The following is a 14501-nucleotide window of genomic DNA, read 5'->3' as shown; positions in this document are numbered from 1 at the left end:
GAGAAAAGGTTTAATTAAGCTTAGGATCCTATATCATAATGTACAAACATTCGAGTTCCAAATGGTTAACATTTAAAGTGATCTTTTTGCTTAATATTAATAAATATTCTATCTGAAACACTCAGCTAAACAATTTTCAATTACATTAAAAAACCCATGTTCACTGTAAAAACACTAAAAATACAAAATGTGAAATACTGGAAGTAAAAAGGCCTGTAATCCAGAGATGTACCCTGTGAAGAATTTGACAGATTTCAGACTTTTAATATACAACTATGTGCTGTTTTTTTTTTTCAAAGATTTTATTTTTTTCCTTTTTCTCCCCAAAGCCCCCCCGTACATAGTTGTATATTCTTCATTGTGGGTCCTTCTGGTTGTGGTACGTGGGACGCCACCTCAGCGTGGTTTGATGAGCAGTGCCATGTCCGCGCCCCGGATTCAAACCAATGAAACCCTGGGCCGCCTGCAGCGGAGCGTGTGAACTTAACCACTCGGCCACGGGGCCAGCCCCAACTATGTGCTGTTTTTAAACAAGTATCATTGCAATTATACCTACCCTTGTACAATTATGTTCACTTAAAAATACACTGTTAGTATACAAAGTTCTATTTCATTCTTTTAAACTCTAATATTCCATGGTATGACTATATCATCATATAGCTAAATTCCCTGTTGCACATTTAGATTGCTTTCCTAGGGTATTATATTCTCTTTAAAAATTTTTGTTTTTGATGATAGCTTTTCTTGTCTATTAATGAAATTGAAAACCATCTTTTAACATGGAATATCAGATGGATAAGACATGCTAAGTTTCTAAAGATTTTTGTATCTGTATTCATAAGTAAAATTCATGTACAGTTTTTCTTTTTTAGTGCTAATTTTTAAAAAGTATTTCATTTGTATAAATAGAGAAGAGCTCAAGCTGACTAAGCTGCTGGAAGACGGATAAATGCATTTACTTCCACTGTCTCCTGAAACCTCACTAAAATCACAGTAAAGGAATTAAAAAAGGTGTATCCAACAAAGACAAACAGGAAAGGAGAAAATAACAGATGAAAGCTGTCAAGGCACTTTTGGAAAAGAAAAATCAGAGGCAAGGTAACATTTTTAACTGAGGAGAAAGTCAATAATGAAGTATTTGCAGGGGGAAACAGAAATGAGAATCAAACTGAGTTGTCTTAACCCCTGAAAGGACTAGTAAGTAAAGGCAGCAAAATTCTGGGGAAAGCAGGGAAGACAGTTAAATCAGTGAAAAGAGACAACAGAGTCCTCACAATCCATTTGCCCACCCCCACCCGCACCTCCAGGAGATTCCTGCTCCTCCATCACCACAAACTATAAAGAAAAGGAACCAGAAAGGATCTGCACTTCAGGATTTCAGGCACAGTGAAGAGCAAGGGTAAGGCGCCAGGTTGAAAATGGAAGAATAAATTTAAATTCTGCATACTGAGTAGAGACACCCCACCCCCCCACTCTAAGCTCTCTTTCCTATCAAGGCTCTCAGAACACTAACAGGAAAGCTTATACTTGCCAGGGATAGTACACTAGCTACACCTGTAAAGCTAGGCGGCTCCACAGGAAAAAACAAACTAATCAAAACTACAGGTAACTAAGAATCCCTGAAAAAAGCAGGACACTTGCTCAAGTCCTTCTATGAAGTCCACATCAATAGGCCCTGCTCGCTGTTTTAACTGCCTCATTTTTGAAACTGAGACATAATTCATGTACCATAAAATTCACCCTTGTAAAGTGTACTATTCAATGGTTTTAGTACATTCACCAAGTTGTGCAATCACCACCACTAATCCCAGAATATTCTCATCAACACCCCTACCCCCCAACAAAAAACCCATACCCAATAACAGTCACTAGCCATTCCTCTCAGCTGCTGGCAACCACTAATCTACTTTGTTTCTATGGATTTGCTTATTCTGGACAGTTCATATAAATGGAATCATACAATATGTGTTTTGTGTTTGGCTTATTTTACTTAGTATAATGTTTTCTGGGTTCATCTATGTTGTTGCATGTATCAGTACTTCATTCCTTTTTATGACCCAACAATATCTATTGTTATGGATATATCACATTTTATCCATTCATCAGTTGACGGACACTCGGACCGTTCCCACTTTGTGGTTATTATGAATAATGCTGCTATGAACATTCACGTACAAGTTTTAGTGTGGACATGTGTTTTTAGTTCTCTTTGATATATACCCAGGAGTGAAATTTAACATCTTGGGGAATTGCCAGACCGTATTCCAAAGCTGCTGCACCGTTTTACATTCCTATCAACAGCATGAAGGTTGCAATGTCCCTACATCCTAACACTTGTTTTTCTCCCCCCTTTTATTACAGCCATCTTAGTGGGTGTGAAGTAGAATCTCATTGTAATTTTGATTTGCATTTTCCTAATAACTAATGATGCTGACCATTGTTTCATGTGCTTATATGGTCCATTTGTATATCTTCTTTGGAGAAATGTCTATTCAAATGCCCATTTTAAAACTCGTTGTTGAGGGCTGGCCCTGTGGCCCAGTGGTTAAGTTTGTATGCTCCGCTTTGGTGGCCCAGGGTTTCCTTGGTTCGGATCCTGGGCATGGACATGGCACTGTTCATCAAGCCATGGTGAGATGGCGTCCCAGACAGCAGAACTAGAAGGATCTACAACTAGAATATACAACTAGGTACTGGGCGCTTTGGGGAGAAGAAGAAGAAGAAGATGAAGAAAAAAAAATTGGCAACAGATGTTAGATCAGGGCCAAAGGGTCAATCTTTAAAAAAATCTGGATACCAGTCCCTTATCAGATACATGATTTGCAAATACTTTCTCCTATTCTTGGGTTGTCTTTCACTTTATGATAGTGTCCTTAGAAGCACAAAAGTTTTTAATTCTGATGAAGTCCAATTTATTATTTTCTTTTATAACACTTAGGCTTTTGGTGTTATATCTATGAAGTCATTGCTTAATTCAAGGCCTTGAATATTTATGCCTATATTTTTTCCTAAGAGACTTACAGTTTTAATGTTTATATTTAAATCTTTTACCCACGTTAAGTTATATAAACATGATGTGAGGCAAAGTCCAACTTCATTTTTTGGTATGTGAATATCATCCTAACACGATTTCCTGAAGGGACTATTCTTTCCCTCATTGAATTGTCATGGCACTCTTATCGAAAATCTGCCTTACTTTTTAATGTAAAAGAAAGTCTGTACATTGCCAGACACTTGAGGAAAGTTTCTAATATGAAAGAGGGGATGAAAATAAATGATAACAATAAGAAAAACCTATGGAAAAAAATGATACTTTTTTCCTGAACCAAACCAATAAGCTAACAAATAAGTTAGAAAGCTATTAATATAACTTGTCATATTAACAAATCTAAGGAAATCAAATTCAAGAATTATCCTCTACTTAACGAAATAAGATAGATCTTCCTTAACATGATTAAAAAATTTTTTTTTAATTATCAGCAAAAGTGATAGTTTTGATATTTTCTAATGCTCACAGCGTTTTTTTAATCTCACCTATTTGTATTGATCAATACCCCAGAACAATAGTTAAATGATAGTAGTGATAGTGGCAGCCTGTCTTGTTCCTGAATTTGGTGGGAATGCTTCTAATATTTCTTCCTTAAGGATAAAGCTAGCTTTTGGTATCAGCCATATATATCATATTAAGAAATTATCCATTCATTCTATTTTACTGAGTGTTTATAGTTGATAACAATTATCAAAACTGTAAACGTACATTCTACATAGAAATACATATATATGTGAAATGATATATGTGGAAGGTCACATGAGTGGTTTTAACTGCAAAATGCTGGAAACAACTTTAAAATCCATCAATAGGGGTTATTTATAAAATAAGTTTATCTATTCTTTGGAATTCTGTGAAGGAAGTTCCTTTATGTCGTGATTTGGAAAGCTCACCCAGATAAGTCTGTTACGTGAAAAATCAAGATGCAGTGTTCTCTTCCATGAATCTGCGGCAAAAAAAGTTTTTTTCTCATTCTGACTTTGTTTGTATTTTTCCTCGAGGAAAATGTGCATGTTTTACAGCTCTACAACTAAAGCAGTATTCTGTGTTTCTATAGCATTCATATCTTTAAAGAATATCTTTTGTTTAATTTCATTAGTAGCTGATGTTTCACCAGCCTGGAAAACAATAAAATTTTTGAAGAATGTGGTTTTGAAAAGTATGTTAGAACTTTAGGATGACTTGCAAAGGAAAATAGACAAGTTCACATCTGATCGATTGAATTTTAAAGAACAAATCAATTCCACCATAGCAATCAACATTGATGGTGAAAATGGCTAAATGGCCATTTGTAATAAAGAACCTAATGCTACTTAGAAATGTGGCCACAGTTTGCTAAAGAAGGTTGACAGCCAATTTAACTAGTGCTTTACTTCTGTGAATTCCTATCCTGCTTAATTTAAAATCTTTTGATAGTCTAGAGTGATTGAGCAATTAATTTGTTTTCTAAGAATAACCACTGTTTTCTCCCTATCCCCCAAAAAGATGTAGAAATGAAAATATCCAGCAATCTGCTCTGAGTGTGAAAAACGTGTTTGTGCTTGCACTTGATTATGCTTGTTCAGAAATAAAAAATTATCTGGAAGGATAATAAATTAAAAAATCAATGAAATAAAACGCAGAAAATAGAAGACAAAAAATTGAGTAATAGGAGAGAAAAACTATGAAAATTCTAAAATCAATCCATAGAAGGCTCAACACCCAAACAATAAGTTATAGTGAAAGAGCATCAAATGTCCCAAAACTGAAGGACATGACTGTTTAGCTGACAATGCCCAGTGATATCATCCTAAAATTTCAGAATGCAGGCAATAAAACTTCCCAAATGCTTCTAAGAAGAAGAAGAAAAAATCAACACATAGGATCAGAAATAAGAATATCTTTGGATTTCTTGGCAGTAATAACAGCAAATTTTTTTTAAAAAATTATTTCCAATCTGGTTCTATGTTCAGTTAAATTGTCAATCAAGTAGGCGGAAAGAATAAAGACATCTTCATACATGCAAGGTCTCAAATTTTACATCTTAGGGAATTCTTCTCTCAGGGAACTATTAGAGGATATTGCTCCACTAAAATGAGAGAGAAAAATCAAGAAAGAGAACAGAGACATAAGATCCAGGAAACAGTCAAAAAAAAAAAAAGGAGATGGGGCTGGCCCAGCGGCACAGAGGTTAATAAGTTCGCACGTTCTGCTTCTCGGCGGCCTGGGGTTCGCTGATTCAGATCCCGGGTGCAGACATGGCACTGCTTGGCAAAAGCCATGCTATGGCAGGCATCCCACATATAAAGTGGAGGAAGATGGGCAGCTCAGGGCCAGTCTTCCTCAGCAAAAAGAGGAGGATTGGCATTAGTTAGATCAGGGCTAATTTTCCTCAAAAATAAAAAGAGGCAAAAGGAAGTATTAGGATGATGGCAGAGGCAGCCTTAAGACAACAGCTGTTCAGCAAGTCCACAGAGCAAACAATCTAGGCTAGAACAGGATGGGAGACTTCAAGACAGATGTCTCCAACGGGCAGACTATGGGGAAATTAACCTGAGAGGTACAGAAAAAATGAGTGAGAGAGACACAATTACTGCAACCAATGAAAAAAATGGTGGCAATTATTTACTCTAGAAAAAGAGAAAAGTTATAAAGAAAAACAGAGTATAGAAAAAAGAGCAGGAAGAAATTCATGAATGAAGAATATCTTATACAGTCATGCGTTGCTTAACGATGGGGATATGTTCTGAGAACTGCATTGGTAAGTGATTCTGTCGTGTGAACATCATCGAGTGTACTTACACAAACCTAGATGGTATAGCCTATTACACACCTAGGCTACATGGTATTAATCTAATGACACCACTGTCACATACGCAGTCTATTATTGACGGAAGTGCTGTTACGTAATGCATGACTGTATTGTCATTACACCTACAAAATTATCAAATATTGTCTTAGAAAATTGTGCTACAGGGAGAAATGTGGGTGAGGATGTGGTACAGAGTGTTGACATGTGCTAAATTCTCATCTACTATAACAAGAATTTAATAAATTACGTCTAAACTTGGCAAAATAATACAGCAGTACTAACACATTATTTTGAAATAGAAGAAACAGCTAGAGGAGTACAAAGCTATCTCTGTGGAGAGGAAAAGAAGATGGATTTTTTTAGTACCTTCAATATTATTTGACTTTTGAAACTAAGTGCATATATTACTTTGATTAAGACAAAAAAGAGAGGCTGGCCCGGTGGCGTAGTAGTTAAGTTCATGCACTCTGCTTTGGGGGCCTGGGGTTTGCAGGTTCAGATCCCAGGCATGGACCTAGCACTGCTTGTCAAGCCACGCTGTGGAGGCATCCCACATAAAAACAGAGGAAGACTGGCACAGATGTTAACTCAGTGACAATCTTCCTCAAGCAAAAAGAGGAAGACTGGCAACAGATATTAGTTCAGGGCTACTCTTCCTCACCAAAAAAAAAAAAGGAAAGAAAAGCTAGTATATATTGAGAAGATGCCAAATAGTGTCTTAAGCTCTGCACATTTATTAAATAATTTAATCTTCACAAGCCTATTTTAGTCCTGTGTAAAATGAGAAAACTAAGCCCCAGAGAGTAAAAAACTTATTCAAGATCAAACAGCTAGAAAGAGGCAGAACCAAGATTTGAACCCAAACAATATAACTCCACAGCAAATATTCTTAGTACTGTCACAATATTAAACTAAATCGTCCTATCATAAAGTAAAAACTAATTTTAAAACTTCTAGTTAAAAACATAAAATGTGTTTCAAAGATAGTAGAATCCCATTGAAAATGCTACTTCTGTGATCTTTAAGAGGCCCATGCCTCACTACAAAATATTGAATAAAGATTCTACATTTTTGTAAAACAATGAACTCAGACTTGTACTTTGTGTTCAAAACAAGAACCAGCACTTCAGTTAGGTTTTCTACTACCATGGCATTTCCCTCCGCTTGTCCTTCTCCCTTTATACTAACAGTTGTCCTATAATTTATGCCTTTTTAAGCCACTCCTTTTTGGGGAAAACGATGGTTACATATAAAAAATGTATGTGGAAGAAAAAACTTTCATATAAAATTTAAACTTGTTTATAAAAAAAGTAACCAATGGGAAGTACGTTCGCTATGTGAATGACAAAAAGGCTAATATTCTTAACTAAAGATTCATTTATATTAAGAAAAACATAAGCCAATTTTAAAAAGGCAAGACTATGGAGATACAACCTTCAGAAGAACAAATTCAAAAGGCTACTATTCGACCTTACTACTAAGAAAGGACACACAATTGAAAATGGGATACATACTGTCTTCTTTACCTAACTGGCAAAGACTACAAATAATTGTAATAACACTGGTAAAGCTGCAGTGAGCCAAACACACTCATACAATGCTTACGGTAACAAAAACTGGTACAGACTTTCTGGAGAGGAATTTGACAATATGTGTGAAAACATCTACTCATCTAGCCAAGAAAATAATTTAAAATGCAACAACAGATGTGGTCACATCAGTGAAATATTAGAATCAACTTATGTGCTCCAAAATATTACTGGTGCGGAGGGGATGCTTACAAATATTACGATACAGCCAAATACATGAAATTCTACAGTCATCAACAATGTTTTAATAACAGAGAAAAACTCTTATAAGAAATAAATAAAAGTAGGATACAAAACTGTGTTTATAGAACCACCTCAATTATGTGTCAGATAAACAAATCTATCTATCTAAAATCAATCAAACATTAGCAGTCATGTTCTATGACAATGCACGCAACTTTTTCTCCTTTAAAATTATTTTTATTATCCAATTTTTCTTCAGTAAACTTGAAGTAATTTTACAGATAGAAAAAGCAAAGTTTGTGTGCAGAGCAGTTTCACATACCTTGGTGGCTGTCACTGATGTAGCCAAGTTTGTAGTTTTGGAAGAGGATCCATTAGAACTTGCTGGTGGTGTCTGAGCCACTACAGATTTACTGTTTGTGCTGTTTGTTCCATTAGCAGCACTGGTGGAGTGGGAGAAAGTAAATTTGAAGCTACCAGAAGATGTCCTTTTGGGAAGGTTTTCCTTGTCTTCACTTTCTTTTGCTAAAGCAGAAGCAAAATTTTGAACCTCTATCAGTAAATATTGCAAAGTCAAAGTATTTGAAAAAAACAATAATTTAAAGATAATTTAAAAACTTATTAAGAGAGATAAAAGTAGAGCATGATGTGTATGGTGATTAAGTCTTTATTAGCTGGAATCTTAGAAATCTCAGGATTATAAAGGGCCTTAAGAATCACCACCCTGGGGCCAGCCTGGTGGTGCAGCAGTTAAGTGCCCACATTCCACTTTGGCAGCCTGGGTTTCGTCGGTTTGGATCCCGGGTGTGGACACGGCACCGCTTGGCAAGCCATGCTGTGGTAGGCATCCCACATATAAAGTAGAAGAAGATAGGCACGGATGTTAGCTCAGAGCCAGCCTTTCTCAGCAAAAAGAGGAGGATTGGCAGCAGATGTTAGCTCAGGGCTAATCTTCCTCAAAAAAGAAAAAAACAACAAAAAAAAAACAAAAAGAAAACCAATCAGCCACCCTCTAATAGAATTCTACATTGCTGTTTCTAGGACACTTCCAAGGACTCATTAGCCAGCTGACTCCTCCTTTGATTGTCTCCCTGCAGCTTCCACTCACTGACTCTATACTTCTATACTCCTTAAAAACCTAATAATCTCTCCCACAAGTCATTATTCCAAATGCCTAAAGATAAGATCATATCTATCAGTATCTTATTTCCTGAATATTCTAGGTTCCTTTATCTGTTTCTTTTATGACATAGGTGTCTACTATCCTTTAACATCTGGTTGCTACTATTTTTGTATATGATTCTTAACTGGATGCAGTACTTCAAGTATGGCCTCATTGCCTCTTTGGACAGTAGTCAGGGCAGTGCCTGTAATGAGCAAAGGTAGAAGAATTTGGCTACCAAACACATCTATTCCATAGGACATTTTAATACGCTATTTGCTCCCCTAGGCTGAAGTAAATAGAACTTACGGCACTAACGAGTGGAAAATAAGTGAGGCTGGGAACAACAGTTTCAGGGAAAATGTAATAAGAAATCAGTGAAACACTAACTAATGAGAAATGCCTTTAGAAAATCTCATATTCAAAATCACAAACTTACGTGAAGTCCAGGAAATGCTTTTTCCTTTTAAGGTATTTTTATTAAGCATTTAAATGATATAGACAGCACAGTATTCCAATAATGGTAATTTTCCAGGCTACAGAATTAAAGTGATTAGTTCTTTTGAAAGATACTAGTAAGATCCTAGTTTTATATACAAGTTAAACATATTTGCAAGACAAGGGAAATTTTACTCTTACTTCTTTTCTTGATATTGTATCTTTATGAAACTTTTATAATGACTTTAAAATTTCAAAGAGCAAAGTTATTTCTTTGAGTTTAGTTTCCTTAGCTGTAAAAGATGGAATGCTCTAGAAAGTTTCTATGGATCTATGTGGTCTCTATTATTGTTGGAGTTTTCAGTAAAAAAACAAAACAAAACAAAACAAGACTGTACACAGGAGGCAAGGTATAAGCAGACAATACAACTTCTAAATAGCAAATGGAGAGCATCATAAAATGGTCAGTTTCAAGAAAAAACATTTTAAACATGAAAAGAGCTCCCAAACAGATTTAGAAAAAGTGTGTAATTTTAAAAGGACAGGATTCAGTATGAAATTCATGTCTTTCACGCTTTATAAACTATGACGACACCTTCACGCAACTTAATAGTTTCTGTAATGAAGAAGAGGGTGCACAATTCGAAAATTCAAAATTTTAATACCTTTTTTAGTCTCCATAAATTTTTCATAACTATCTGGAAAATCATCTTCTGACTTAGATTTTTCCACTGGGGCCACAACTGCTTTTCCTTCCTCCTCTTCATCTTCATTAAACCACATTTCTTCATCCTCTTCCAAGGCTTTTGCATCTCTGCGAAATCTGTTACTACGCAATATAGATGGTACACTGTAAGAAACATATCACAAATATTGAGTAATGATCTAAAGTTCACAACCAGATTAAATTTGAGAATAAATACGTATAACCAAGAGGAGCTGAAGTAATTTTAACTGAGTAAAATTTATATCATAATCACCTCAAATCATGATACAAGATGTAACCAGGGAACACTCCAAAATATTTAAGGATGTTGTAAACTAAACTAAAAATTTATCTTGAGTTACAATATGGAGCAGTAATTTTTCATATAAAAGATTTGGGCTAGGGAAGATATTCTACTCTCTTATATAACCCGGTCCTACCTAATGATGGAAAAAAATTCCTGGGTAAATTTCATATGTAAGATCCAAACTGCAGACGATTTCGGATTTAATTTTATAGCTATAAATGCAATATACTTAAATAATACCTGTTCAGTTTCTGATTTTGTCTGTCTTTTTCTTGCTCATATTTAGTCTTCAATCCTTTGAATGTCTGAACATATTCAATCGATTCAAGTGCTTTATAAAAGTTTTCAACTATATGTGCAGTAAGAGACTTGATATCTTCCTGTATAAGCACAAAATTTACATTTCAAATATAACACAATGCTTGTGAGGAAAAAAACTTAAAAAAATTTTTTATAGTTCCAAAGCTGAACAAAAGAGGGTTTTGAAAATGACTTTCCAAAAATTAATGTCCTACTTTCTTTATACATGAGCCAGGACTCCACAGAAAACTTGGAAAAAAGCAACTCACTGGAGCCCTTTTGGGGCACTATAAGGAACATTTGAAAAGTAAATGGATTTAGTTTATGTCTTCTGTTTACTTTTTGCATTTACATAACACTTTACAATTTAAAAAGGACTTTCGCGTACAATTTCACTTGATCCTCATAACAATTCTATGAAATAGATTTTATTATCCTCATTTTACAGAAAAACAAAATTGAGGCTATGAGAGATATTGGATGGCTGGATTAAGAGCACACAGCTAATTAGAAAGCAGACTTTGAAATTATATTTTCAACAAATGTTAGGCTTTAATTAATGACTCCTCATTTAACTGCTATCATAATGGGATAAGCCTTACCTAAATAATAAACATGGATTCCTCCGACTATATTACATATACAGATCTGATAAACTCGATTTGTACTTGTCTATTCCCACATCTTCCAGTGGTATAATCTTTGTGAAATAAACTGACAGTAATAACTTCTAAATTGTAAATGAATCATTCTAAATTATCATTGTAAATCCATGGGTACAAAGCAGACTCATTATTAAAAATAACTAAAGTTGTGATTCAGGACTTTAACAGTAGTAAGAAATACACAAGCCACTTCTTTAATTATTTTCAGAAAAACAAATTCAATCATAGGAATGGGGATGGGGTTGTGAATCCTACAATTCATTTTATCAGTATCTCACCAAAAAGTTTAAAGGTATAACAATATAAGTTAATCTCTGAGTCATTAAACAGTGTACTGTGAACCTGGGTTCAGAGACTTGGTGAGCTAGTTAACTATGCTGCTTCTTTTCTAAGGCTATAGACAGTACTTGTATCCTCTTTGAAAATCATACTCTTGGCAACTGACCACTATTAGGAAAACAATTCAGTCACCCAAATAATCTTCATATGAGAATAGTCTGCCATCAGTAGAAATCTGATTTGTAAGAAACAAAACTAGAGAACAAATTTCTATATCTGACTTTCTTGTTTCAAGTTCTTTCTAACCATGTGGCCATTTCCCCTAGTGGAATGATTTCAGTGTATAGGAGAGGGTAAATTTATTGTACCGGTTCTACAGTTATCTGTCTTATCCCTGTTATTCACACAGAGCCCTCTCCAGATCTTTTTATGACAAATCTTTTTTTTGCCCAAAACTGAGCTGCAACGTATCTTCAAACCCTGACTGTGCTCCTAAGTAACAGGATGCTCTTGAACAGGTCATTTAATCACTTTGGGTGTCGCATGTGCCTCATCTGTAAAATAAGGCAATGGGAGTAGTCCACCTAACTTTCAGGTCTCTTTGACTTAAATTCATGATAAATCCTACTTTTTATGCATCTTATATTGATGTCTACCAAAGGAATTATTTTTCAGCTTTTCCATTCATTTTTATTACTATCCTTACAACAGATCACAGAGATCACATAAATGGCATGCTTCAATGAAATGTCCACATGTGCCAGACATGATACTGAAACATGTGACCAATAAAAACTGAAGTGAGAAGAATAGAGTAAATATGGGTTAAAGGACTGTGCTGAATTTTGTAATTTAAAACATTAACATCACTAAACATAAAATTACTGTACTCTACTAAGAATTCTTTAATATAAACTTACCACTCTTATAAATTCAAATAACTCAACAACAGCTGAATTCAATAGATTGTACCGAGTTCCATTATCCAGAAGAGCATTTATTACTGGCTCAAAAAGATTTCCCTTGGTGATGTAACGATTATAAAATTCATCTTTAAGGCCAATTATCCGCCTCATAAAACGAAGAGCACCTAATTAAAAATAATGCAGGAATAAGTTGATGATCTTACTAATATTAATTATTACGCAGGTATTTTTGGATAGAGCAATGTATATGTTCTTCTAGAATAAAAGGCAAAATTGTACACTAAAAATAATTGGGCTTTGAGAAAAACAGAGTTAGGAAAAGACCACTTAAAACCCGTACAACTTTGTTGCCAAAGCTTTACAATAATTGGTATCTGGGAGATAAATAACTACCCAGGCAGGGAGCTCCATGGCAGAGAGATTAAAAAATACACAAAGACCTTAGAACGCAAGTTCTGGCCATATTTAGCAGCAATGCTTGTCGATGCTGAGACAATGCAGTGAAGACAGCTCAGAATCAGTGGGGGGTTGTCATTAAGGTGGGCACAGGAATGGTGCAACCTGCCAAGAGCCAAGATTGTCTTATCTCTCTGGGGAAGGAAGCTTTCAAGGTAGGTGCTACTTTTAAATTTTCTGAAAATACAGCCAAAGGGGCTCCTGCTGTCAGTTTCACAGGAGAGCTAAAGGTTGTTCACTTTTTTGATAAAGGCTATAGTTACACTCCCACTATTACAGCTCCCTTTGCCCTGGAAAAATCATTTGTGAACCAACAGTACCTCCACATTATAATAACATCATTCCTTTGTTTACCAATTGCTTATGAGCTATTTTGCCCTGGGTAAAGATGTACTGTGGCAGATTATACTGTATTTGTAAAAGAATGATAAAGTAATGTATAAATAGTATAATCTGGCTTTCCACATTTTAGAATATGGAAAAGAAATTTTCCTTTTGTCTTTTCCTTAGCTAAATATTATTGCTAAAATTTTTGTGAAACACAAAAGACTATAATTTTAATCCCTTATTTTTATGTTTGTTGATCCTTTAACTTGTGATCTTTTCCTTAAGTAGCTTAATTTATTTTACTGACACCACTAGCCAAATCTTTCAAAACACAAGGTTTCTGAATGTCTGTCTCTCATTTCAACTCTCTGTTCATGGATGGAAGTCATTAAAAGTTGTGCCTGTCAAAAGAGGTTCTAAACATTATCTGAGAATAAAACAGAAAACAGGTTACATAAAGTATAAATTTCTAATAACTAACACTAAACAATGTGGAGAGAAGTGCTAGACTTATAATATCACCTCATTCTGTGGCAGAACTAAAAGACTGAAGTTCTGGCAAAGATTTGAGCAAACAGGCATGCTCTTCCACTGCTGGTGAATGAACTGACACACACAAAGCTATAGTTAAATGGCATTTCTTATAATACAGTAATGGAAATCTTGAAGCAATATAAACACTTAAGTACTGGAGATCAGTTCAATTATGATATAGCCATATAAATGGGACTACTCTGCAGTCACCAAAAAGGACTACTTATAGAAAGCCAGAGAGGAAAACCCATCATGAGAACACTGATCCTTCTAATATTAATATACAAATTTAAAGTAAATTCAATCAGGATGAACTGGATAAAATTATTTTTAAGTTATCGTGGAACAACAAATGTACAAGAACCAAGAAAATTATGAAAAATATACATGAGGAGGGACTTTGTGGATATTAAACTTTACAACAGAGATACTATAATGACATAAGAATAAACATTCCCATTTATTTCATCTAATGAAATGAAAGAATAGACAGTCTAGAAATAAAACACAAGTATATACGGTAACTTACTACATAAAAGAAGTGACATTTTAATTCACTAAGGAAAATATAGTTTATTTAATAAAGGTGGTGGCACAATTGGCAATTCATCTAGAAGAGAACAAAGCTAGACCCTTACTTCAAACCATATGCAAAAACAAAATTTCAAGTGTATTCCATATATAAACACAAAAAAATGAAACAAAAATATTAGAAGAAAATTGAGGAGAACATTGGTATAATCTCAGGAGACTTTCCTAAGCAAGAGAAAAAAGCCATAAAAGGAAAAG

The 14501-nt window shown here is 34.7% G+C and overlaps 1 protein-coding gene across 2 annotated transcripts in view; it reads right to left on the bottom strand.

Annotated features, from left to right (window-relative positions):
- The window catches only part of PPP4R3B (protein phosphatase 4 regulatory subunit 3B), a 67415-nt gene that overhangs the window by 3083 nt on the left and 49831 nt on the right, over positions 1 to 14501 (bottom strand). The window contains exons 12-15 of one of the 2 annotated variants that reach the window (XM_023619652.2): positions 12390 to 12559; positions 10466 to 10605; positions 9878 to 10062; positions 7935 to 8137 (exon numbers count right to left, since the gene is read on the bottom strand). In XM_023619652.2, the coding sequence (XP_023475420.1) occupies positions 7935 to 8137; positions 9878 to 10062; positions 10466 to 10605; positions 12390 to 12559 (698 nt within the window). The remainder of the gene's footprint in view (positions 1 to 7934; positions 8138 to 9877; positions 10063 to 10465; positions 10606 to 12389; positions 12560 to 14501) is intronic. The other variant, XM_023619655.2, reaches the window with a different exon arrangement.

This window comes from Equus caballus, chromosome 15, assembly GCF_041296265.1.
Source record: "Equus caballus isolate H_3958 breed thoroughbred chromosome 15, TB-T2T, whole genome shotgun sequence".
NCBI lineage: Eukaryota > Metazoa > Chordata > Mammalia > Perissodactyla > Equidae > Equus > Equus caballus.
Note: the sequence above shows the minus strand (reverse complement) of the source record. Positions and strands in the feature narration are given on the sequence as shown.